Genomic DNA, 26042 nt, shown 5'->3' with positions numbered 1-26042 from the left:
AACAACCCACGGGATGGGATGGCGTGGGAACAGGGCTGTTCCTGCGAGAAGGACCAGCCTTCCAGCGAGGCCCAGTCCAGCCCTTGGTGGAAGGGTTACTTGCAGCCGGGTGCCCTTTCTTCTCTGCGGTGCTGAAAACAGGGGTGACCCTCGCCTGTTGGGCAGTGGCCTTTTGCTCAGCCTCCCCTCTCCTTTTCCTGGAGCACGAGAGCAGCATCCTGCCCATACTGAGCAGAGGGCTGCGCACGCCCTGAGCCCTGCAGAATCCTCACGCCTTGGAGATGTGAGCAAGCTGTCCTGGAGACAGCAGGGCTGCTGCTCATAAATGGGTTAAAGCGAAGGCCAGGAGGAAAACACAATTTCCATTTGTTTTGGCATCGCTTGCAAACCCCAGGGCCCCTGGCCTTGGGGAAAGGCACGCGGAGGTCCTGCGCTCACTGCGAGCAGCGGGGCTGGCGTGGGCTGAAACCTCTCTGGAAACGACCTTTCCATGAGACACGTGGATGGGCGCTGGGCTGCGTTTGGTGCTGGGGGAGCGCTTGGTGGCACGGGCTGCGATGGTGCTGCAGGTGGCTGCGGTGCCGGTGCGGGGGGTGACGGCCATCCCGGTGCCACGGGGGTCTCTCGAGGGGGTGGCCGTGTCCCCGGGCCGGGCACCTCCACCTCCAGAGGTGCCACGGGTGCTGCTGAGAGGACCCAGCGCCCAACCTGAGGGCAACGGGACCCCCTGGAGTTCTGCCCTTCTCCCCCTGCCTTTGCCGGGGCTCCCCCCGCTCTCCCCCCGAGCGGCGTGGGGGATCAGCTGATGCCTTAATACGGGCCCTGGCGACAGCTGGAGGCTGCTGCTGCCGGCAGGGGCTGCGCTCCCTGTGCCCCCCTGCGGCGGATGGGGGCCCGGGGCTGCTCCGTGCTGGCTGGGGGGCACCGCGATGGGCAGCAGGACGGTTCCCAGCGGTTAAGCTAGCAAACGGCTGGAAGGTATTTGGGGTGTACGTGTTTGGGGGGGGGGAGGAACGGGACGTGGGCAGTCTCTGATTCTTTCTGTGGGTGGGCTGCAGGGGAGCAATGTCCGGGGAGAGGAAGGGGTCCTTGCCGTGGGCTGTGCCACTTTGCTATTTTTTTTTTCGTGGGGGAGCTTTGCTGCTTTGGCTCCTCGCGCCCGGAGCACGAATTTGGAGGGGGGACTGCAGCCAAGCGGCGAAGTTGCGGCTCGGCAGAGGGCAGGGGCCGGGAGGACATATGTCTCGTCCTTCTGCCAACCCCTCCTTTTCCTGCCCTCCCTTCCCGTGCCCGCATCTCTGCCTCCGTCCCCGATCCCCGGCCGTCCCGACCCGGCTATGGCTACCGGGGAGCCGCGAGCATGAAGCCGGGGGCAGCGGTCCCCTTGGAACACCTGCTGGCATTGACTGAGCTCGGCCCCCCCCGTCCCCGTGCGCACCCACCCCTCTCCCTCCTTCCTCCGCTCCCATCCCTCCCTCCCGCCGCAGCTGCAGCGCTTCCTCCTCCTCCTCCAAGGACGAGTCTGGGACCGACGGCCGGACCCCCCCTCCCCACCCTGCGCCCCCCCCTTCGCCCTGGCACCTCGCACCCCTCGGCCGCAGCGAGGCCGGACCGTGCCCTGGGGCTGCCCCGGGCGGGGGGGCGGTAGCGGGAGGAGCCCCCGGGAGCGGAGCGGGGCATGTAGGAGCCGGAGCGGCGCTGCTCCCGTGAGTACCGGGCGGACTGGGGGGGCCGGGCCCCCGACGGGCTCGGCAGGAACTTTTAGCGGTGAGTTGGGGTTTTCTGGGGGGTCTCCTGGAAATTTCACAGCCGCATCTCTCATCATCTCGAAATGGGGATGGGTCTATGTTAGGGGGAAGCACAAAAATAAGCGCACCTTGCATAACCCGCCTCTCCCTTTTGTTTTCGATTAATCCACATCCGACTTTCCTTTTTTTTTAAGCTGCGTTTCGGTGCGTTTCGGTGTGTGCGGGGCGCGCCGGGCCCTGCCCGCAACTGGTGCTGCGAGGAGGAGGAGGGCGGCGCGGGATGAAGGTTGAAAGGAGACAGCGCTGCGTCTCCGGGCAGCCGGAGGGGACGGTCGGGGCGGTTTTGCCGTTGTCCCCCTTCAGGGGCTCACTGAGGTCCCTGTAGGGCCGCCCCTCACCTGCGCAGCACCAAACGCGTTTCCTGGCCCTATCGGTGCCCCCGCATCCCCCGCGGCTCCGCTTCGCGCTGTCCTTCCCGGCCCCTTCCCGCTCGCTGTGGTTCTCGGGCTCCGATGCTCTTCTTGAGATAAGGTTTCTCTTTCTCCGGATGGATTTTTGCAATTCGGGATTTTTTTCCTCCCCTCCCCGAGGTCACAGCATCCGCACGGTCCCCCCCCCCCCCCCCCCGCGGTGCTGGGGCTGCTAGCGGGGAGGAAGGGACGGATAGAAGCAAAAAGAGTCTTAAAGCGAGAAGTGAACTTTCCCTGTTGCATTAAAATAACATTCCGGGAGGTGGAGGAAGGCGAGGGCTCGGAGCACGCCTGGAACGGATTTCTGTGAGCCCTGAGTTGGTGCTGCCCCATCCCTCGCTCCCACATCAGCCCTTCTGTCTGCAGTCAGCGTGGGGTCCCCCGGTCCGTGGGCTCTGCCCTGTGCCACCACCCCTGTGGAGCTGCTGTGCTCAGCCTGGTCCCCGGCCCCCTGCTGCTGTTTGGTGCCTTCTCCCTCAGATCCCCTTTTCCCACCCCCTACAAGGCCCAGGCTGATGGTGCGCTTTGCCAGCCGTGCCCAGGTGGCTCCTTGTGCTCTGCATCCCAATCCCGGCCATTTTGGCATCCTCAGGGCTGCACCGGCTGCTCTGGCACCAGAAACGCTGCTACAACCCCAATCCCACAGGTAATCCCCGAGCCAACCCCGCTGTCCCCCCCAGGCCCAACCTCGCACCCCCTCCTCTGCACCATCTCAGCGGCACTGCTGGGTTTGTTCTGTTGGTCTGAGCGGTGGCTGAGCAGCTCTGTGCCGTGCCCACCTCCTCGCTCTGCAGCTGTCACTGTGCTGTGGGGACAGAGCCAGGCAATGCTGCTCGACGTGGATCCCGTTTGCCCAAATCCGCCCCCCGTTGCGATACAGGTTGGGGATTTTGGATGGCAGTTGCAGTCCGACACGAGCAGCCCCTTTGGAAGCGGCGCTTGGCTTTTGGAGAGGGCTGTGCTGCTCTGCGTGTGGACTGATGGCTGCTGGGGTTCTCCGGAGCTCAGTGCAGAACCACGCTGGGATGGGGTTTGGCCGTCCCGTGCCGGCGCTGTGGGCGACGCGTGTGGCACGCGGCTGATGGAGCAAATCTCAGCTGCAGTGAAGGCCTGGGGTGTATTTCAGTGTCCTTGAGGAGCCGTCAGACGGACAGAACTGCCGGGAGAGCGGCTCTGTTTGTTTTGGGTGGTGCGTTGCTCCCCTTCCTCCCTGCTCGGGTAGCTGGTGCCGGATTCCCAATGAATTATTTATCGTGGGACTAAAAATACCCGGGGATTGCGGCGAGGAGCGGCGGTGCGGGCCGGGCTGTGCCGTGGGGTGGGACACCATCAGTGTGAGTCAGCGGGGGCTGTGCCTCACCTTGGCATTGTGGCTGCTGCAGGGGGCACGGATGTGGGAAGGGGTTGTGAGGCCGTTCGACAGCTCAACCCTGGCTGTGACACCAGGTGCGTGGAGAGGCGCTAATTTGGGTTATTTCACATATTTTCAGCCTGAAATGCTGGCAGTGCTTTTCACCAAGTGGCCTTGTGCCGTGTCACTGGACAGAGGGGTCCCTGGGGCAGCCCCAGCACAGACCCCAAACTTTCTCTCTCTATGCCAAGGATGCGTTAAGCAACAGCAGCTTTTAATTGCGGGTGACATTTCCAAGCGCCGGCTGGCAGCTGGCATCTTGCTGCATGCAGTGCCACCATGGCTGGCATGTGGCTGATGGCCCTGGGGCTTCAAGGCTGGGGTTGGTGTTCCAGGTTGCAAATGGCCCACCAGCCCTGCAATTCCAGTCATGCCAGGCAGCTAAAGGAAACCTTCATTTTTCTCCATTCTTTAGTAACTGCTGGGTACTTGAGCTGGGTACCATGCAGCTAAAGCTGGTGAGCAGCTTATGGGGCTTTTGGGGGTTTTCCTTCCAGGCAGCAGCAGGAGCTGAGGGGCTTTTCTGCCCCATCACATCCTGGCCCCACTGGCTCTGTGAGGGATCCACACTGCACTGCAGAGGGTGCTCAGGGGAACGCGAGGTTTCAGCCTGTAAATATTTCAGGTGACTGTCAGCGTGGAGAGAGCCATGAGGGAGCATCCAGCTCCTCCCAGCACCTCCTGCTGCTGTCTCTGTCCCTGCCCAGAGGCAATGAGGAGCATCCTAATGTGGCTCAGATGGGAAGGAGGGCAAAGTGGCAGCGAAATGGTGATGGGGTTGTGGAGGGAAGGAGGAACAGGTTGGGGAAGGTTTGTGGCTCTTGGGGATGAGGGTAAGGAATGTGGCACTGGGAGACAGCACCCTGTACTCCCAAAGGGGCTGAGCTGGAGGGCACAGGCCTACGGTCATCCCCACCCCGCATCCAGCCTCCAAGGGAGGAGAGTCCCCCTTTCGCTGGGGCCACCCAGTGCTGGGGTGGTGCATGGGGCAGTGTCCCCACAGTGGATGGGTGTGAAGGGCTGTGTCCATCCTCGCAGGGACACGGCGGTGGACATGGGCAGAGCGCCGGCGCACACTCTGCTGCTGTCGTTGGTGCTGGGCTGCTCAGCTGCCTTCACCGATGTGCTGCTGCCCGGCCCTGCAGAGCCAGTGGTCAACGTGGCCGTGGTGTTTGGGGGCACGTCCTACCCGCTGCACATCCGCTCCCGCCTGAGTCCCCAGAGCTTCCTGGACATGCCCCTGGAGATCCACCCCATCACCGTTGTTGTCAACAACACCAACCCCAGCACCCTCCTCACCCACATCTGCGACGTGCTGGCCAGCCACAAGATCCACGGCATTGTGTTCGAGGACAACGTTGGCACGGAAGCGGTGGCCCAGATCCTTGACTTCATCTCCTCTCAGACCCAGGTCCCCATCATCAGCATCAGCGGGGGCTCTGCGGTGGTCCTCAGCCCCAAGGTGAGGCTTTGGCTGCCGGTTATTTGGGGTCTGGGATTGGCATCTGGTGATTATTGGCCGGGGCAGTGGGGCTTTCCTTGGGTGTCCAGGCAGGATTTGGTCTCTCCTCCCATATTGGCTCCCAAGGATCCCGGTGCTGGCTGTATGGATGGCACCACCTCCTCCTGCTCAAAGAGAGCAGAGGCAAACATCTGGAAGGCTCCCCCAGGTGCTTGGGGCAGTGGGCTCTTAATCCTAACGCCAAGCTCCTTGAGCTCCCCATGGCTGGGTGGCAGCAGGTGAGGTGGCCCTGGCTGTCCTGCAGCTGCTGAATCCATAGGGTGGCACAGGGGCAGCCCCCACTGCCCAGACCCCTCTGGGAACATCGGGAAAAAAACCCGAAGGTGGAGGCAGTCTGCATGGTGAGGCCCTGCTGCCTGCTTGCGACCTTCTGAAAATGCCATTCGCTGCATCATTTAAGACAGAATCAAATCAATTAAGATTTGCTAATGAGAGGCCAGATGGCCGGGGAGGTGGGGCAGGCGATGGAGCCGGCAGCAGGTAGCGGTGCAGGAGCTGCTCCCAGCACCATGCGGGAAGCGACCGGTCCTCTGTCAGCACTGCTGCGTGGGTTTTGGTCAACAAGGTGAGAGACCTCAACCCTGTGCCATGGGATGCCCACGGCTCTGCGGAAACTATGGGGCTGAACCCATAGGGTTGGGTGTCTCCAGAGCACAGACCGCAGCAGCTCGTGGTGTGTTGGTGATTTCCCAGTCAGCTGCAGGGATGCAGGGAGCCTCGTGCCATGGGGACAACCAGCCCCTGAGCCCTCCTTCCCCCACAGGAGCCCAGCTCAGCCTTCCTGCAGCTGGGCGTCTCCATCGAGCAGCAGATCCAGGTGATCTTCAAGGTGCTGGAGGAATACGACTGGAGCTCCTTTGCCGTCATCACCAGCCTCTACCCGGGCTACAACATCTTCCTGGAGCTCATTCGCTCCTTCACTGATGCCAGCTACTTCGGCTGGGAGCTGCAGGATGTGCTCACCTTCGAGATGAGCCAGGAGCGGAGCAGCTCCAGGACGCAGCGGCTCCTGCGGCAGCTTGATGCCCAGGTGCTCCTGGTCTACTGCTCACGGGACGAGGCTGAGTTCCTCTTTGAGATGGCTGGACAAGCCGGGCTGGTGGGGCCGGGCTACATCTGGATCGTGCCCAGCCTCACGGTGGGCAACATGGAGCTGCCGCCCACCTCCTTCCCCGTCGGCCTCATCAGCGTGGTGACAGAGAGCTGGAAGCTGAGTCTGCGGCAGAAGGTGCGGGACGGGGTGGCCATCATTGCCATGGGGGCAGCCAGCTTCTTCCGAGCCCACGGCTTCCTCCCGGATGTGGGACGGGACTGTCGGGCGCCCGCTGCTGCTGCCAACGCCAGCTTCTACCGGTGAGGTCTGGGGAGCCGCTGGCGTGCATTGCGTTGGGGAATGGGGAAATGGAGGAGGGGTGCAGGGAGAGGATGCTTGCAGCTGGAGCCTCTTGGCTTGGCTTCTTCTCAAGCATTTTGGAAAGTCCCTTGCCTTGTCCATGGGGGACCTAGGAGGGGATTTAAAACTCTTTGAGGGCTTCTTCATGCTGCAAATGTGGCATCTCGGTGCTGCTGTGGCAGCATCTGTGCTTCTGCCCATCCTCACCTGCAGTGGTCCATTCTCAGCACCTTGTTGCAAGGAGGGCTGCCTCAGCTCCCTGCTGCACAGGGGCTAAGTCGGGGCTCCTCTTCCCATCCTGCGTCTCTCTGGGGACCTGGGACCCTGGCTGGAGGCAGGGCAGCTGGGCACACGCAGGGCTTGCGCTCACTGGATGCTGTGCCCCCCAGGCACCTCCTCAACGTGACGTGGGAGCACAGGGACTTCTCCTTCAACGAGGGTGGTTACCTGGTCAGGCCCACCATGGTGGTGATCTCGCTCAACCAACACCGGCTCTGGGAGATGGTAGGAGCCCCGGGAGCAGCATGAGCCACACGAGCCCTACAGCTGACACCAACACGTTGGTGTTGTCCCTGCCAACTTGGGACCCTGCGGGGCCCCCATGCACGCCAGCAGCACCCTTGGCTTGGTGGCTGTGGCATTTCCCCCCCACAGTTGCATCTCCCTCATCCTCAGTCCTGCCTGTGCAGCACTGCACACCTCAGTGCGCACTTCCCCACCCTACAGCTGCTTCATCCCTTGCTCCTCTGCCAGCCCCACTCCAGGCTGTGCCTGATGCTTCTGGCCACGCAGGCACAGACCTGAAATAAGCCATCTGGAGGTGCTTTCTCCAGTTTAAAAACATTTCGAGTGAAAAATGGCTACCTCTGTGCACACAGCCCCGGGAAGAGAGAAAACCTCAGCCTGTCATCACTGGGGGAAAGCATGCATGCGTGTGTGGGTGGTGGGAGCGGGGCAGCGCCCACTGCGCTGATCGCAGCCCAACGGCGCTCTGGGTCCCCCGTACGGCGGTGACGGTGCGCTCTCCTCCCTGGGGGCAGGTGGGGAAGTGGGAGCACGGCATCATCCACATGAAGTACCCGGTGTGGCCCCGCTACGGCTCCTTCCTGCAGCCCGTGGTGGACAACCGGCACCTGACGGTGGCCACGCTGGAGGAGCGGCCCTTCGTCATCGTGGAGAACACCGACCCCAGCACCGGCGTCTGCGTGCGCAACACCGTGCCCTGCCGCAAGCAGACCAACGCCTCGGCCAGGTGAGCAGCACTGCGCCCTGTGTGCCCCAGGCACGGCTGGAGCTGCTGAGATGGGGCTGCAGACAGAGCAGGAGAGGTCCGTGCAGCCTGCTGGCTGGAGCGGTGCTGGGAAAGGCTCAGCCCTCATCCACTGGGGCTTTGGGAGCCCATCGGCGAGTCCTTCTGCTTCGCTTTCCCTTTTCCCTTTAGTTTCCTTTCCCCCTTCTCCCCTTTTTCCCACTCCCCTTTCCCTTCCCATCCCTCCCAGAGGACATCCTCCTCTGCAGAGGACAAAGCCTACCTCGCTCACACTGCTGGCGTGCGCACAGTGTTGAGCACAGGGGCAGCTCAGGGCTGTGCCTCCTCTGCAGAACCCTGACCCATTTTTCTCGGCGTGGTCTCAGCAGTGATGGCCTCGCAGACCCCTACACCAAGCTGTGCTGCAAAGGCTTCTGCATCGACATCCTGAAGAAGTTGGCCAAGACGGTGAAGTTCTCCTACGACCTCTACCTGGTGACCAATGGCAAGCACGGCAAGATCGTGCGCGGGGTGTGGAACGGCATGATTGGTGAGGTAGGGCCTGGCAGCTGTCCTGCCTCGGGTGGGGAATGAGGAGGAACAGCTCCCAAAGAGTGGGGACGCAGTGGGGAGCAGGGAAGCCCCCCGGGGGCGTTCAGAACCGCAGGGATGTGGCACCGAGGGATGTGGGCAGTGGGGGCGGATTTGGTGACCAGTGGGATTTCCAACCTCCGGTTCTGTGATCCCCACAGGAAGGGCTGAGGGAGGTGGGGTCATCTGGCCTGGAGAAGAGGAGGTTGCAGGGAGACCTCACTGCTTTCCGTGCTTAAAGGGAGCTTATAAAAAAGATGGAGAGTGACATTCTGCGATTTTAGGTGGCCTGATGGTGACAGGGCAAGGGGGAAATGTTTTAAACTAACAGAAGATTTAGATTAGATGTTAGGAGGAAATTCTTTACTAGGAAGGCAGCAAGGTGCCCCGTCCCTGGATGTGCCCAAGGCTGTGGATTGGCCTAGGGCCACCTGAGCTGGGGGGCAGCGCACAGCAGGGGTGGCGCTGTGAGCTGTGAGGTCCCTCCCAACCCAACCATTCCATGGTTCTGTGACCCGGTGCCTTTGGCTCTCCTCCTCTTCCTCTGCCTGTCCTGAGGCCACCCGCCCTCCCCAGGTGTATTACAAGCGTGCGGACATGGCCATCGGATCCCTCACCATCAATGAGGAGCGCTCCGAGATCGTGGACTTCTCTGTGCCCTTCGTGGAGACTGGAATCAGTGTGATGGTGGCCAGGAGCAACGGCACTGTCTCACCCTCTGCCTTCCTGGGTGAGTGCAGGTGGGCTCAGCCCAGTCTGCAAGAGCAGGTTGGAAATAGCGCTTGGTTTTAATAACGTAAAAAAAATCCAGTTTGCAATTCACCGGGGAAGGAGGCTGAGCTGCCGCCATCAGGGCTGTCTCCTCCCTAAGTAATCCCATTATTATTGTTTTTACCTCATCGTATTTTGCATGAGGGATGGAGGTGTGGGGTCACCTTCACCAGCTCCATGGCCCTGGGATGCACAGGGCAGCCTGTCCTGCTCAGCAGGGCCGGGGCTGCATCCTGTGGTGCCACCACCGCACCTCCCTGCTGATGAGCCCCATCCCTGCCGGGGGCGATTTGCACAGAAAAGAGTCTTGCTGTCATGGCCAGGGCCGCCACCAGGAGCGACCCGCGACCGCATGGGAAACGTGAAGGGATTCGGGGTGTCAGGCTGATCTGACGGATCCCTCTCACCTTGCAGAGCCCTACAGCCCAGCCGTGTGGGTGATGATGTTTGTGATGTGTCTGACCGTGGTGGCCGTCACTGTCTTTGTGTTCGAGTATTTCAGCCCTGTTGGTTACAACCAGAACCTCACCAGTGGCAAAAGTGAGTGGGGAGAGGTGGGAGCTGGGAGGGGACACAGCCTCTGCTGACACCTGTCCTTCTGCCCCGTCCCCCCCAGGGCCAGGAGGTCCCACCTTCACCATCGGCAAATCGGTGTGGCTGCTGTGGGCTCTGGTCTTCAACAATTCCGTGCCCATCGAGAACCCCAAGGGCACCACCAGCAAGATCATGGTGCTCATCTGGGCCTTCTTTGCCGTCATCTTCCTCGCCAGCTACACCGCCAACCTGGCGGCCTTCATGATCCAGGAGCAGTACATCGACACCGTGTCAGGGCTGAGCGACAGGAAGGTGAGGTGCAGGTTGGGCTCTTCTCCCTCCCCTCCAAAATTAAGGTTATCCAGGTGGGGAGCCCTTGAGGGGCTGCATGGCTGCACGTGCATGGGAGGACAGAGTTGGCTGGGGGAGATGCTGGGGACACAGCAGGGATGTGGCCTCCCCGTGACGCTGCCACCCGGGGCTCCCCGCTGCAGTTCCAGAGGCCGCAGGAGCAATACCCCCCGTTCCGCTTCGGCACCGTCCCCAACGGCAGCACCGAGAGGAACATCCGCAGCAACTACCCCGACATGCACACCCACATGGTGAAGTACAACCAGCGCTCTGTGGAGGATGCCCTCACCAGCCTCAAGATGGGGTATGGTTCTCCTGGACAGGGTGTGGGCCCCCAAAACGAAGTACGGCCCTATATGACTCCTTGAGACGGGATCCAGTGCTCCCCAGGTGGGGTATGGATTCCTCGGCTGGGGTGCAGCCCCCTCAAGTGAGCTGCAGCTTCCCCAGTTCGGGCACAGCTCACCTGGAGGGTACTTTGGGGTGGTATGGTGGTGGGCTTTCCTAGTCGGGTTAGAGCTTCCTACAGCTGCCCCGGGTGGGACGTATGCCCCCCAGATTGGGTTCCTCTCCCCTGGATGGGCTTGTGACTCTCCAAGATGAGGCTGAGATCCTCCAAAGGGTATCGCCCTGGGATGCGGCCAACTGAGAGGGGCACAGCTCCCCAGAAAGGGATCTGCCCCCAGCCCGAGGAGCCCCCCCTCACCCAGCCCTCTCGGTGGTGGGCAGGAAGCTGGATGCCTTCATCTATGATGCAGCGGTGCTCAACTACATGGCGGGCAAAGACGAGGGCTGCAAGCTGGTGACCATTGGCAGCGGGAAGGTGTTTGCCACCACGGGCTACGGCATCGCCCTGCAGAAGGACTCACGCTGGAAGCGGGCCATTGACCTGGCCCTGCTGCAATTCCTGGGAGATGGTGCGTGCCCAGAGCCCCTGATCCATGGATCATTGTAGGGTAGCCTTAAGGGGTCCTTGGGGAAGTCGTGCTGCTCCTTCAAGGTGATGTTCAAGCCCATCAGCACCTCTCCAGCCACAGGATGGGGTTATTCCCAATCTGGTCTCTGCTCTTCTTGAGGGCTGCAAAATCCCATATGCAAAATCTGAGAAAATTTCAGAGGAGGCCATGTGCAAGATCTGAGGGCCGGGGGGTAGAGCTGGGAATAGGAGATAGGTTGGGAGGGATGAGGTGGGAGAGGGCCTGGAGATGGATGAGCAACACGAGGGATGCTCAGTGGTGAGGGCTGAGCCAGTGATCTTTAAGGTCCCACCCACCCCAACTCACACTAATTCTATCATAGCAGCTCTGGGGTCTGGGTGGATTTTATCCTCTTCCACCAGCGTGGTGGGGTCAGGGCAGGCAGGGGCTGTGCTAGGGGGTGTGATGCCCATGGTAGGCTTTTACCCCATCCCTGTGTGTGCCTGGTCCCAGGTGAGACCCAAAAGCTGGAGACGGTGTGGCTGTCGGGGATCTGTCAGAACGAGAAGAACGAAGTGATGAGCAGCAAGCTGGATATTGACAACATGGCTGGAGTCTTCTACATGCTGCTGGTGGCCATGGGGCTCAGCCTGCTGGTCTTCGCCTGGGAGCACCTCGTCTACTGGAAGCTGCGGCACAGCGTTCCCAAGTCCCACAAGTTCGACTTCCTCCTGGCCATCAGCAGGGTCTGTGCCGCGCCGCGGGGCGCCGGGAGGGGACAGCCTTGGGCACCGGTCGCTGCTGGCTTTGTGCGGCGGGGAGTTGCCAGGGGACAGGAACTGCCCCACGGTGGGGATGGGGCTTTGTGGGTCCAAGTTGAGCTTGCGATTGATCGACGCCAACTCCTGGCTCTTCCCACCCCTCCTGCAGCGTCGGCTCACGGTGGGGCCGTATGCAGTTCTGTGTATGCGGTCCTGCTGACGGCGCGGTCTCCCCGCTGTCTCCGCAGGGCATTTACAGCTGCTTCAGCGGGGTGCAGACCTTGGGCAGCCCCAGGCGGGCGCCCACGCCCGACGTGACGGCGAGCTCAGCCCAAGCCAACGTGCTGAAGATGCTGCAGGCGGCCAAGGACATGGTGTCGACGGCCAGCGTGGGCGGCTCGCTGGAGCACGCCACGCGAACCATCGAGGACTGGAGCAGCCGCAGCGAGCACCTCCAGACCACCTTCTCGCTCAGGACGCCGCAGCTCGTGGTGCAGAACAGCACCGGCACGCATCGGGGTCCCTCCTGCGGCCTCCCGCACCCCGAGAGGCTGCGCAGAGTCTACGCGCCCAAAGGGCCGCCCCGGGGGCTGCCTCTGCCCATCCTCGTGGACTCCCGGGAGGAGAGATGGAGAGGGCCGAGCGAGCGCACCGCCCGCGTCCTTCACCCCGTGAAGCTTCAGGGCGGCGGTGCGGCGGACACAGTCCCCCCGGGGCCCTTCCCGCACCTCCCGGCGAAGGCGGCGCCGGACGGGGATTTCGAGGAGCACGCGCTGATGGGGAACCATATCGGCGCTCCCGTTGCCGCCCCGACGCCTCCCAGGGAGCTCCCGCCGCCGGACATCTACCGGGAGCACAGGCGGGCGGAGCGGCCGCCCACCGCCCCGCTGCTCTGCGGCGACGGGGCGGGGACGGCGCCGCGGCCGCTCCCGGCTTCGGAGGCGAGAAGGGAGGGGGGGAACGCGTCCCTTCCCCTCGCCTGCGCCCGCGGTTCCTTCCCCAAAGCCGCCAGGACTTGCAGAGCCGCCGCAGAGCGGGAGCAGCCGAGCCGGCGGGCGAGCGCGGACCGAGCGTCGCGGGAGCGGGGAGAGAAGCGTCGCGGTGCGGGGCTGCGGCGGTGCGGGGCGCGCCCACCCGCTGCCCGCGGCGACGTCCCCGACCTCTTCCCCGAAGCCGAGGCCGCCCAAGGCTGCGGTCTGCGCTGCCCCGAGGCCGCCGGGCGGCTGGCCGGGCCGGGCCGGGCGCCACGCTCCCCTCTGGCCCGGCTGCCGTCTTACCGAGAAGCGTGCCGGCAGAAGCCCCGCGGCACCGCGTGCGCGCCCTACGCCTGCGCGGACTCCTTCGCCCACCCGCCCCTCTGCCTGGGCCGTTCGTCCCGCGAGCACCCCGAGGTGCCGGGGGGCGGCCGGGGGCCGGGGCGCTGGGACGGAGCCCACAGAGACTGGGGACGGCGGGGGGAGCCGGGCTGGCCGCGCGCGGTGGGCGCGGAGTGGTTGGCGGCCCGCGGGGTGACGAGTCCCTGTGCCGGCGGGTCCTGGCGGCGGGTCTCCAGCCTGGAGTCCGAGGTCTGATGGGGGCACGGGCGGCTCCGAGAGATGTGCTGCTCCCTGCTCGCCTCCCGCCTGGGTGGAGAGAAGCCACGAGCCCTTCGCCCTGCTTTCCTCCTGGAGCGTCCTCCATCGCCGACAGTGGGATGCGCCAAACCAGGTCTGCTCACTTTGGAGGCCAAAGGAGCCTCCTCGAGGCTGGACTGGGCTCTCCCCGCAGGCAGGGCTGGCTGGGGACGTGGGGACACTGAACTCATTGTCACCATGTTTCTGTCTTGATTTCATCGAGGGACTCCAAGCGTCCCGTCCAGGTCATTAAAGAGACGTTTTGAACTGGCTGGGGACCCTTCTTCCAGTGCTGCTGCTGAGCCCCTTGCTGCCCTTGGCTTTGTCCCCTCAGCCGCAGCGATGCCCGTGGCCCTGAGCCCCATCCCTGCTCACGTCCCTGTGCCTGGCTGCCCCGGTATGATGAGCCGAGAGCGAGATGGGAGAGCAAATGCAGTGCAGGATGTGGGGGAAACGGACGGAGCTCAGTGCAACCTGCTGGCTGCAGCTCATCTCCTGTGTGGGAACTGCTGAGTCACAGCCTGAAGCGCTGATTGAGCGCCTGGAAGAAGAGACCCGCTCAGCCCTGAGCACAGGTGGAGGCGATTCACCCGTGTGCTGGGAAGGGGTGGAGCCGCACCTCTCAGTCCTCATTTAAGGGCTGACTGCCACTGGGGAGGGGTCTCTTGCTGCAGATCCCTCTTCTGTGAGCCTGTATCTTCGGAGATGGGTGAGCGTTTTCCTTTTTGTAATAACGCCTCGCTGTGCTGGTCCTGCTGCTGTTATGCTGTGCCATCGCCCCACAGCCCTCCTGGGCTCGCAGTCCCTTTCCTGTCCCAGCTCAAGGCTGGGTTGGCACCATGGGGAGAGCAGCAAAGCCCTGGGGAGAGCTGGACGCTCACTGCCCAAGGACGAACATGCTGGCACGGCCTGTCCATCCATCCATCTGTTTGTCCATCCATCCATCTGGCCTGGGTTACGTCCAGCCACTGTCTCTGCATCCGCCCCCAGCCTGGCTGCCATCACGTGCCAGCGTTTTAATTCCCGTGACTTATTTATCATCGCAATTGTCACTTAATTGCTTTGGCAGCCCCTCCGAGGGCCTCCCGGAGAGGGAGAGCAGTGGCGATGGGGAGTGGAAGGGATGGATAAATGAACCCATGGTGCTGGATGGAGGGGTGGGGAGCGAGCTGGGCTGTCTGCAAGGGGCTGGCTGCAAGGGGCAGCTCTGGCCGATGGGTGCCCATGGGGACAGGCTGTCACCGTCGGTGTCCTGGGAAGTTTTCCCCACACGGTGGCTTTGTGGCCCAAAGACACCATGGCACGCGTGGTGTGGTAACTCTGCCCAGGCTCAGCAGTGCCCAGGGCCAGGCTGGGTGTGGGGGCAGTAAGGACAAAAGAGAAACCTCCCCAGCCCATGTTTTCAATTAATTAGTTATATCCCTGGTGACTCAGCAGAGGCCAAATGCATTTCCCTCGTGTTTTATTGAAGGACTTCACTGGGGGAGGTGGAGGGCAGGGAGGGATGAGGTGGCAGTGGGTGGCACGGGGTCCTGCAGGAGGTGGCACTGGGGATGGGCGCCCGTGGGCTGAGCACGGCCCCAGAGCTGCGCTGCTGATTTATACAGTGACTGGGATGTGGAACGGCTCGTTTTAACTCCATTCCCTGTGGCTGCAGCGCTGATGTGGGGCGCTGGCAGAAGCAGCCGTGGTGCTGGGGCTCAGGGCTGTGCCCGTGCTGGTGGTTCAGCGCTCGGCGGCTTCTGAGCACTGATTTCTTGGCAGTGCTGCAATCAGTCATTCTGTAACTCAGCCGGCTCTGCTGCCCAGGCTGTGCTCTGTGTGCCCCCCAGGGGATGCGCCGCTGCCCCACGGCCGTCCCCACCGCTGCCCCCATCGCACCTTTCATCCCAGGTGGGTTCTGGTGGGAATAGCGGCTGTGGGGCGGCAGAGCTCGCCCTGCCTCGCGGGATGCAGGTTTTCCTCTCCCCTCCTCCAGTCGTCCCTTTGCAAAGCGTCGCCAAAGACTGAACCCGTCCTCGCTGCCACTTTGGCCTCCAGATTTACTGCCCAAAGCCCCACATCCCGCACTGCCTGTGAGGTCCTCGGAGAGAATCGCAGCAAAGTGTTTATTTCCATCATAAAGATCTGTTTTAATATTTTAACATAAATCAAGCTGCGCTTTACGGCGACAATAAATTTGTTGGCAGAAACGGCTTTTGCAGCCCGAGGCAGCGGAGCAATTCAATTTGTTTGGTTTTAAGTGTGAAGAGGTATAATTGAGAAGGGGAAAGTGCAGCTGTGTTAATGGAGCTGGCAGCAGCAGTGATGGAGCAGCAGCACTGAGGGCCTCTGCCCCGTCCCTGAGCTCCCTGCAGGATGCGCTGTGCGACGGGGAGCGCAGGGCAGGCAGAACAGAGGCGTGCAGGTTGTTGTTGTTTGAATCCCTTTTTATTGAAAACGGACTGCTTTCGGGCCGAGCACCACAGAGAACCTGTGACATGTCTGCATGGCAGCCCAACGACGATGGATCCGCCGGCTGAGGGGGGTCCGACAGCCCGCAGCACCCTGCTCTGCTCAGCACCCCTTCCCATTCCCTCCCATCACTTTTAAGGCATTGCTGTCATGTTCTGTGTGAAAAACGCTCTCACCATCGGAGTTCCCTCAATCACTCCAGTTCTCGGGACAGGTTTGTTTTGCTGCTCCAGACAGCAGGTGTTCGGGAATTTGGGCTGATTTATTTCTAAAAGCTCCCATGCTCCTCGGGGACCACAGCTCTTCTGATTGTCTGGGTGCCACGGCACGGCCCACCGCCAGGCCCAGCAGCCCCAGCGTGCCCAGGGAGGGCTGCTCACCACGGCCAGCAAGAGAAGGCACAGCTTCAGAGCTAGACCAGCAAAGGAGACGGCCGGTCCTTGGAAGAGGTGGGGCTCACAGCGGGGCCCAGGAGCAGCTGTGCTTTGGCACAGGCAGTGGCGGCCCCAGGGGGCAGGAGGGGAGCGCAGAGAGGATGCGGCGAGCGGAGGGGCTGGGCAGCCTCAGCCCAGGCCAGTTGGAGGGCGGCCCTGAGTGGGGAAGGGAGGATGTGTGGGGCAGAGTAACGTCAGTCAGTAAGGTTCTCTGGTGGGCAACGCAGTGTGGAGACAAGAAATTCAAATCAGCCCTTGGAGGGACGAGGCTGAGCTGAGTGCCTTGCACAAGGGCAGGCCGTGCAGTAGGAAATACAGCGGCCTCCTCATGAAGCCACACCTGTGCACTTGATAGAAGAGCAGCCCCTGCAGCTCTTCCAGCCTTCTGAAGGCTGCTTTCATTAGCATCAAATTTCTCCTTTGGCTCTGCCAGGCTCACAGCTGCTGCAAGAGGACAGGACGGCCCAGCATGCCCCAGCACAGCACCAGCCATCCCCCTGCCATGCAGACAGGGGAGGGAGCAGCTGTCTGCCCCACGCCTCACACAAACCCCCAGCTCAACTGCCCACTGAATTTACTCTCTGTGCTGCACAGCTACTGCCACTCTTCCTAAATGAGACACCAGCCACCTGCAGAGCATCTTGCTCATCTGGCACCAAAGATGCCACATCAGCTTCCCTGGAACGCTAGGGGATGTTTAAATTCACTAGCAAGGGCTGCCAGTGCCTGCTCAGGATAAGCTGAAGGAAACAGGTCCCTCACATCCTCCCCCTGCAGCCTGGCAAGGACACAGGCACAGTGCTCAGCCTGGAGAGGTGGGGGGCTTTGCTTTAGAAGCCATGGAGTGTTTTCATTCAGCTCCAGGTACTTGCACAGTCCCCCAGGAGGAGCACTTCAGGTCATATGGAAACCAGAAAGTCCTACTTGAAAACGAAGCTTGATTAAAAAGTGCCGCAGTTCAAAGCTCGCTTTAACTATCAGTAACACTTAATACTGCAGCAAGTGCAGAGGGCAAGAGGATGTATGAGAAGTGACACACACCTGGCTTTGAACCTGTCTAATGAGGGCAGGGGCAGAAAGGGTTTTAAATATTTCTGGTGAGAACTTTTGAAGTTCTTGCTCTTGTTAAAAGGCCCACACAAAACACCCAGGAGGTCGGCAGCTCAGATAAGCTGAGCAGGACCAGCAGAATGCCACCTCCCAGCAAAGAGCAGGGAGACACAGGACGGGTTCTGCTGCTCTGTCCGTAATGCTGGGAGCTCAGCTCAGCACAGCTGAGCCGTGGCACGGCCTCTCCCTGTTGGCACCAGCCCCGTCCCTTGAGTTAACACCCACCGTGTTTCAAGGCTAATTACCCGGCACAGGAGGCTGGAAATGCATCAGCCTGCACAGCCAGAGCTCTTGCAGGCCTAACACGTGTCAGGACTGGGTAATGAGCACCTTCCTGGCCCACACAAACCCTGAGCACTGCAGCTGGGGTCTGGCCTGCACTGTACGAAATGGAAAAGGGCTCTGCCAGCTGGATTCACTGAGCAGCATGCGGGAGGCAAGGGAAGCAAGGCTGCACTTTCCTTCCCAGAAGGAAGAGCAAAACCCCTGCACTCCTCCGTGGGGTTGGGGCTGCCAGAGCAAAGGAGAACAGGGTGAGAAGTGTGACAATGAACTCTCGGCCTGGAGAAATCCAGCTCTGATAAGCGTGCAATCCTTCCCCAGAGCACAAACAGGTTAATATCTCTGGCAAAAAATAAAAACACGCGTGTAACAGAGCACAAGGCCTTCAGAGCCAGGACTATTCCCACACCAAAATCTCCCTTCCTCCCTAAATTGGCACAGGAGGTTGGCTGGCAGGGGTCTCAGCAGACAGAAGAGACTCCTTGCCCCCAAACTCCCGCAGGACTGCAGCGGCGAGCCCCTGCCCAGGGGAGGAAGAACATGGAGCTGATTACTGTAGTGAGCAGCCAAGGCCGCCTGCTCTCCTCGCACTGAAACCTGCAGCATCAGGAGAGAGTCAGCGTAAGAACAGAGTGGTGCTCAAACAGAGCTGAAGGCAGAAATGGCTGGACACTGGTTTGGCGTGCAGGCTGCTTGGACACTGGGTCTGAGCACCGGGATGACGAGGCTGAGCCCGATCCGTCCGCACTCAGTGTGGAGCGAAGAAAGTCTGTGTCCAGGTCCAACCTGCACCACCGACGGCCCGGAGGCTCCCCTTCACACCGCCTCTTTCCCCTCAAAGTCCCGGTGAGGTGGAAGTCCGCGGAGCCCCAAAGGGAGCACGGCCCTTACCCCCACCTCAGAATTTAGACTCGCTCAGGACGATGTTTGCAGTCACAAACACAAAGCAAGAAAAGCCCCATATGAGTACGAACACTATCCAGAAGGTGTGCCGGAAAGGGGAGAGGTGTTTGTTCAGCGCCCCGCTGCCGAAGACCAGCTGGGTGTCCTTCCGACTGCAGTACGCCAGGAAGGCCGGGATGAGGTACTGGATCCCGTTCCCAGCATAGGCTCCCGTGATCCCCACCAAGGACTCCAGATCGTGGGTGCAGAAAGCCACCAGCACCGGGGGGACCAGCGTGATGGCGGGGAAGACGATCCTGTCCACCAGCCAGGGGTAGGTCCCCCCTTCTCTGTGGAAGAGGGTCTTCCAGTTGTTGCGCAGGGTCACCGCGATGATGGGGAAGTTGGTGCTGATGGTGAAGACGGGGAAGAGGCCCAAGAAGTAGCGAATGAAGGCGACGTTGATGATCTCACAGTTGGTGAAGTTGAGCGTGTACATGTCCATGAGGGTGTCGTTGCGAAAGCAGTAAATGGCAGTGAAGGACAGGAGGCTGTAGAAAGCCAGGATCAGGATGTAATCGAGCAGCACAAGCTTGTTGACGTGCCTCTTCTTCGAGATGGGCGTGATGAGGGACGGCAGGGAGTGCTGGCACATGAAGGAGTAGACGCACACCCCAAAGAGATTGCGGATGCCCGACAGCTGGGCCACGGACGGGTGACCTTCTGCTTGGCCTCTGCCGATGCGGATGAGGGCCAGAATTATCATGAGGATGAAAGCTGCAGAGAGAGAACACTTCAGGTCAAGCCCAGGCCCGCGCTCCCCACAGCCCCCCTCCCGTAGGCAGGCAGTCCCGGCGTCAGCTCTCCTGCTCCACAGGAGCACCTCCTTATCTCTGGAGAACATGCCGCACCAAAGGCAAGTCGCACAGCAGCTAACCAGGACTTGCTGCCCGCGCTGCTCAGGACATGAAGCGCCGGGCTGCCTTCGGCAGGCGCCCCCCTCCCCCCATGCTCACCCCCACCTCTGTTTGCAGCGAGGTTACGAACTCACAAACGCTGTCACTGAGTTTGTATAATGTTTGTATAATGCTCCTGAAGGAGCCAGGGCTGAGACCATCCCATCTTCCCCAGGGGTCTCGGTCGGTGGAGGCTTCTGCCACACACCTCGGCTAAACGTCACCTTTCAGAAGTGAGTTAGAGATGTCTGAGCTTTGACCTCTAGAAGAAGAAAAGCTGAAGCCCAGCTGCAGAGCCAGTCCCAGTGCCGTTCCTACGCATTCACAACTAGCATTTCCAAGCAGGTAGAAGGGAGCAGCAGCTACTGCAGAGCCTTCCTGCCCCTGCGATCTGCCAAGCACGACAGAGAGAGAACTGCCAGCCACTTCCAGGCTGTCTGTAGTTAATCCCAGGGTGGAGGAGCCAGTCTGGAAGGGACTAAGACAGCACCAAAAGACTGCTATTAAAATTCATCACTTCTAGGCACAAAGTCTGCTTGTCTACCCTCCGCTTATGTCAGGGAATAGCCTAACAACATCTCACACAGCTTATCACAGTGACGTGCCACGGACAAAAATGAATGGAGGAGATTGGGCTAATACCCTTATTTACTCTGCTGGAAATTTGAGCCAGAAGTGGTTATTGCTAGACCATTATTCCTAGCATGGCACATAAAAACAGCAGAAAACTAATTCTGGCATCACAAAAATCGTGTCGACCTGGGAAGGATGATCATCAGCTGGAGTTAACAAGGAGCAGGGGAAAAAATTCCTGCCTGGCAGAGTACAAAACAGTAAAATTTACAGCCTGATGCTGGCAATGGATGGGTTGTTGTGGCACACAGAGCTGTCTCCTGCACTGGTCTGAGGCATCAAAGCACAGCCATGAATTATCAGGTAATGAAAAAAACCCCAGAAACGCTGACACTCGTATTATGCATGACTTTGAATGTCATAAATAAAGATACAGAGAAATAAAACAGAAGAGCAGACAGCTCCATGGCCAAGCCCTAGGAGCAGCAGGAGGGGCAGGCAGGGTACACAGGGAGGTGAGGACACCCACCTGCTCTGTGCCTGACGTGGGCAGCTGGGGGCAGGAAGGCTGAGCACGGATGGAACAGAAGCAGCAGTTCCAGAACAACACCAGCGTAACCATGACTGCACACTGCTCTCCCTGCACACTCAGTGCTCTCCAAAACTCAGTTTCTCCTCTCACAGCATTCCTTCCTCATCCTTCAAACAGCAGCTTCACGCTCAGCACTCACCCAGCCTCACTCTGTATTTCATCTTTTACTGCCTCTGCCTCAGGAAATCTCTCACTTCCAACTGCTTCCCAGGGAGAGGACGAGTCCAACACATCTCTGAAAACGCTGCGTGGGGAGATGACAGCAAATCTATTCCTTCGTGGCACTGAGAGGCAGACCTCCTTGGGAGTGCTGGGCACTCTTCACTTTCCCAAGTCCAGCTACAGAGGGCTATGGAAAAGAGCGATTCACTGATCTGCACGCGTGCAAATCCCACTGCCTCCACTCAAACCAGCAAGAGCAGCACCCTGTGAGAACAGCCACGGTTACTGTGCCCTCCCGAGCAAAGATGTTTGCCAGCCACATCGCACAGAGCCAGGCGGCCCCACGGCGATCCAGCTGTGCTCCCCTGGCTCACACAGGCTACAGGAGAGAGAAGGTGCCGTGGAGATCAAGGCAAAGCAGGCAGGGCAGAACTGGAACCTGCTGAGAGTGTTCCTTTCCCTCCTGCAGGGGGGCTCCGGCTCCGAAGGCACCCCACGCTGCTCCTGCATCTCACGCGGCCGCGCTGCCGAAGCCCTGCGCCTCCTCCCCACGCCACGACCACCTGCCTGCATGCTTCCATCTCCCAGCTCACTCTCACCATTGGCCCAAACCTCCCTTTCCACACCAGTGCTAACAGCTCCAGTTCAGGAAGCTGCAGGCTCACACCCTGCTCTCAGAGCCTCTTTTCAGAGACCTCCACTTCCTCCTCTGCCCCAGTGTGTCTTTGTGGTAGGGAGCTGTGACAGACCAGGTTTCCAGTGGATCCCTGAAACGATGGGTATGAGTACGTGGCTTAAGAAGCTAGAATTAATACTGCCTTTGTTGTCTTCCTTTTTTTCCCCCAAATACTCTTCAGAAATTAAACCTGTCAGAAACTGAAGTTATGAAGAGCGACAGTCCATTACTATGATCTTCACCAGCACTGTTTCCAAGAAGGCAGGCTGTGCTCTGCTGGTGCATTCCCCCTGAGAGAGGTGGTGCTGGGTACCTGGAAGCTGCTGTTGCTGCCCAATTCCAGCCCTGACAGCAGCATTTCCTCATTCCCTGCAGCAGGTGAGTCTCTCTCCTTACTCCTGGAACCAGAGAGTTAAACCATTTGCATGCCAGATTTATCTGCCTGTCCCTGGAAGGAGGCAAGCCCAAAATGAAACTCTGAAACCTAGTTATGCTGGGTGATAAATCAAGATGAAAAGAAGATGACAGGCTCTGACTGACAGACAGCTTTGAGCAGACAAGAGGCAGCAACTGCAGGCACACACAGCTCCTGCTCACATCCTCCTCCACCTGGGACAGAAGGCTGAAGGCACTCACACCACGCTGTTCTGGGTCACTTGCAGGTGCCACATGCACTGTCCAACAGCGGTGCTTCACCAGAAAGAGCCCTTGCTAAGTGAGACATGGAGCCATTGAAGCATCAATCTACCCTGTGCATGTAGGACAAACCTCTCAAGCAACACGCTCCAGGGACAGAAGCCCTTCAGACATCAGGAGCACAGCAAAGCCAAGAAGGTGACGATGGGTTGTTAGCAGGTGGCACAAAAGCCTTGTTTTATACCATTATTATGGTATAAATGGTACCATATAAATGGTAGCTATTTTTTTACAAGTCCTTAACAAGCAACTGAGGGTTTTGTCTGCCCTGGTTTTCAAGCTGTGAGACACTCCCAGCACACAGTGCAGACAGGCTCAGCAGCCCACAAGGCACAGAGGACACTTCTCGTCTCTCTGACCACCCCCTGAGGTTTGAGCACCTTTTTAACCAAAGGATGTAAATGGGAACGTGGGGGAAAAAAGAAGGGTCTGCAAAGAGGCAAAATGGTGCCGCGTGCCATCACCACTGCCCCACTGCCTCACCTACAGACCCCTCGCCCTGCTCTCCAAGGAGGAAACACTGCCTCCTCCTCTCAGAGCAGACCTGGCAGACAGCCCCTGCTTTCCTCAGGAGTTGATTCAGAGCTATGCTGTGGTTCGTGCAGGTGGAAGGAGGATGAATATGGATGAGAACACATCCAGATAGCAGCACTTAGGGGAAATATGGGAGCCTGGGGATATTAGAAATATAGAGTTTTTGTGAGCTTTGACAGAAAAAGCTGCACAGAAAAGCAGTGATGATAATCGAGCCATTCTGAGTTTAAGGATTGTTTTGCAGAGTCAGAGCAAACACCTTTGCAAATGGTGTCTCGTACACGAGCTTCATCTCTCTGCAGAAAGGCTGTTGTAGTAAAAAGTCCAAGGATGAAACATTCTCTCTCATCCACTGTGGCAGGTTCCTGGAAGAAACACTGCTCAGAATGGGCCTCTAGCTTAACTCTCCTCCATCCCTGCCAAAACACCACGCTTTTGTGATGCTTCACCTGGGGACCTACCTCTGTCTATCAGCATGCAAAAACTAAAGGAGAAGATCCAGACTGAGCCATACACAACATTGGACACCTCTATGATCCCAGGAAGACAGACCAAAGGCAGACGTCACCTCCCAGGCTCAACGGCGACCTTCAACCTTCGAGGCGCCAGGTACAGGGATGTGCTCAGTGCATCTAGGAAGCACGGGGACAAACAGCCATAAACCATGCATGACCAGAAGAGACATGGAAGAAAAAAGCCTAGCAGAACAAAGGTTACGTGACAGCTAGCCGTGCTAAGAGAATCCTGCACACCCATTCACCACAGCACGTCTCACCCTCTCCAGCACCCTTCCTGCTCTCTTTCCACACGGCAGCCCAGCAACACCATCACCTGCCACCCTGCAGGGCTGGAGATGCTGTGTGTGCTGCCTGCACCTCGCTGCTCCCCCCCCGCAGGGCCGTTGGTTTGAGCAGGCACAGCCATCCGTCTCCGCCGCCTGAAGGGTGACAGAGCTGTCCTGCCGAAGCGGAGAATCAATATGCCAGGAGATAATGAGAACGAATCGCCTTCCACAATGCACGCCACTCGCTTCCCTTTTCAAGCATTTGGTGGCACAGTGGATTCCAAGAGAACATTTTCCTGAGCTTGCAAGGCTCATTCTCTCACCAAGAGCCCAAAGGGAAGTAAGAAGTTTGCTCTCCGTCTTAGCCTGGGTCTTGAACTTTCACCAAGCTGAAGGAAGAGACCAGTGAGACCTCATTCAATTTAACATTAGAATTCAGGAGAGGAGGCACACCAGCAAGAGCATCTGCCCCCTGCACACCGAGCAGCACAGCATCACGCCAGGACAGCTGTGCCTCCTGCATCCCTAGCGAATGCTCGTGCTGGCCACTTGGCACGATGCCTTCCCAGGATATTGTCTTTTGGTCTCCCACCTTCACAGATGCCCTGCAGTTGTAGTATTAAAGCATGGATGAAGTTCATCATGCAAGCAAAACTAAGCATCTTGAAATTAAGGTACTGATTCTTAAGTTCAGAAGTCAGTTATCTGATTTCTCCTGTGGAAGCTGTATCCATTCACTTGTTTATGACCTCCAGCTCTCTGCACACATTGGTACAGTATGTACATCTCTGTCCAACTGATAAAGTTCTCCAACCTTCAGAGGAGATATCTGTGTGAAACAATGGTAAAGAGGGAATACGAGAACCAGATCTGCTCACTCACTCGTGGGAGCTGGAGTAGTTGAGGATCAGACTTGGCAATGACCGAGACTCAAACAGCCTCCAAGAAGATGAAGGATTTATGAGTGCAGAGACTGTGGGGAAACAAGATGGATCTGTTCACTGAAGACAGCGATTCTCTAGAGAGAAATGTCAGAAAGAAGAGGGAAATTACTTCCCACAAGAAAGGTACGAGCCGAAGTTGTGGGACAGTGCAGTTCGTTCCTCTAATGGACAGCAGGGACAACCTCACCTCCCTGCTGCAAAGCCTAAGGCACAGCCCACATGGCAGGGAGCCACTGCCATATGTGAGCACACTAAGGTCACAGAAATGTGATGCAGCTTACCAGAAGGTACGAAGAAGGTGCTCAGAAATTGAAGCACGAGTCTCAGGCACTCTGTCGCCCTGCCATCTCACCCGCACCACCAGGCTGTGGTAACTCCTGCTGCAACCATCTCAGGAGCTTTCTGCTGCCCCGGCTTTGGGCTGGGCAGAACTCATTCTATTAACAAATGAAGAAAAAAAGCACCGCCAGGACTTTTGGGCTGTCAAAAGTGTTCAAGCAAGGCCTCCTCGCCGTAAAGACATCACCTCTCCCTTCTCTTAGCTGCCTGGGGCAGTATTTGCAACGCTCTAAGCAAGATTTACGAGCAGCCTCCCCTGCCATGACAACAGCGCTGTGAGCAGAGCCCTGCGCTCCCAGCGCCCAGCAGCCAACTCCAGACACCAGCAGCTCACAGGGAGAAAAACTGCTCTGTACTCTGGTGTTTATCACGGATGTTTCATCTCAGCATATGGGAAGGGAAAAGCAGCCAAGGAGTTTTGCTTGCTTCTGATGGAAAAATACCCCATAGTTTATTGTCCTCTCTCCTCTGGTCACCCTGAGCAGAAGCACCATAAAGCCTGTATCAAGGATGTGTTCTGAGTTCTGCTGTTGACTTGGCCTTACTATCAGCTTTGACAGTCATTTCTCTGTCCATGTGAGAATTCACTTTTCTAAGAGAAAAGAGCAGCACACAGCTCAGTGTCACCACAAATCTCACTTGAGGATTTGCACGTTTTCTTTGAAAGGCACAGGGAGCAAAAAGTTCACGTCCCATGAAATCCAGACAGCCCACACCGCTTCCCCTCGCCCCGTCACCAGTGAGAAGAGACCAACCTGCTCTGCTGTGAGCACCTTTCAGGTACTGGAAGAGAGCAACAAGGGCTCCCCTCAGCCTCCTTCTCCCCAGACTAAACAGCCCCAGTTCCTTCAGTCTCTCCTCACAGGCCATATTCTCCAAGCCCTTCCCCAGCCTTCTTGCCCTTCTCTGGACCTGCTGCACCACCTCGGAGCTGTTGAGGCTGGGGGCCTCGTGCGCCATTCACATACACGAAGAATCTGCATGGGCACCATCACCCAGATGTTTCTGCAGCACTGGGGATGGATGAGTCCTTACGTTTCCAGCTCCTCTTCTTCAGCTCAGATCCATCAGTTCATCTCCTGCTGCCTGGATAAAGTGCTCTTTTCAGGAACACGATCAGCTCCCCGTGTGGGATGGCAGTGGTCCCATCCAGCACTGCATGTCACTCTCCATCTCCATCTGAAGCTAGCAAGGCTCTTTCACTTACACCAGCACTGCTTCACCCCACTGCCCCCCATAAACACCACTGAAATGAGCTCCTCAACTGACAAGACCAAGAGCAAGCATGACAGG

The 26042-nt window shown here is 59.1% G+C and overlaps 2 protein-coding genes across 3 annotated transcripts in view; one reads left to right on the top strand and one right to left on the bottom strand.

The window, feature by feature from the left end:
* Positions 1 to 4683: 4683 nt before the first annotated feature.
* GRIN2C (glutamate ionotropic receptor NMDA type subunit 2C) lies at positions 4684 to 13289 on the top strand. Its single transcript, XM_042833007.1, has 12 exons — positions 4684 to 5091; positions 5915 to 6504; positions 6934 to 7048; positions 7585 to 7796; positions 8147 to 8348; positions 8961 to 9114; positions 9570 to 9695; positions 9772 to 10001; positions 10184 to 10344; positions 10770 to 10957; positions 11471 to 11703; positions 11967 to 13289. Exons 1-12 carry the CDS (start codon positions 4684 to 4686, stop codon positions 13287 to 13289), a joined length of 3942 nt encoding a protein of 1313 aa, XP_042688941.1.
* A 2453-nt stretch (positions 13290 to 15742) lies between these two features.
* The window catches only part of TMEM104 (transmembrane protein 104), a 40621-nt gene continuing 30321 nt past the window's right edge, over positions 15743 to 26042 (bottom strand). For both annotated transcript variants that reach the window (XM_042833136.1, XM_042833137.1), the window contains exon 10: positions 15743 to 19270. In XM_042833136.1, coding sequence (XP_042689070.1) covers positions 18510 to 19270 — 761 coding nt within the window. In that variant the 3' untranslated portion in view covers positions 15743 to 18509. The remainder of the gene's footprint in view (positions 19271 to 26042) is intronic.

This window comes from Centrocercus urophasianus, unplaced genomic scaffold (genome assembly GCF_019232065.1).
Source record: "Centrocercus urophasianus isolate 14NV4802_14NV808 unplaced genomic scaffold, USGS_Curo_1.0 seq_40, whole genome shotgun sequence".
NCBI lineage: Eukaryota > Metazoa > Chordata > Aves > Galliformes > Phasianidae > Centrocercus > Centrocercus urophasianus.
This window is presented reverse-complemented; position numbering and strand designations above follow the sequence as displayed.

Coding starts and splice junctions, on each gene's coding strand:
- GRIN2C (XM_042833007.1), top strand. CDS start 4,684: ATGGGCAGAGCGCCGGCGCACACTCTGCTGCTGTCGTTGGTGCTGGGC. Junction 7,797..8,146: donor CAGACCAACGCCTCGGCCAG/GTGAGCAGCACT, acceptor CCTCCTCTGCAG/AACCCTGACCCATTTTTCTC. Junction 8,349..8,960: donor GGAACGGCATGATTGGTGAG/GTAGGGCCTGGC, acceptor CGCCCTCCCCAG/GTGTATTACAAGCGTGCGGA.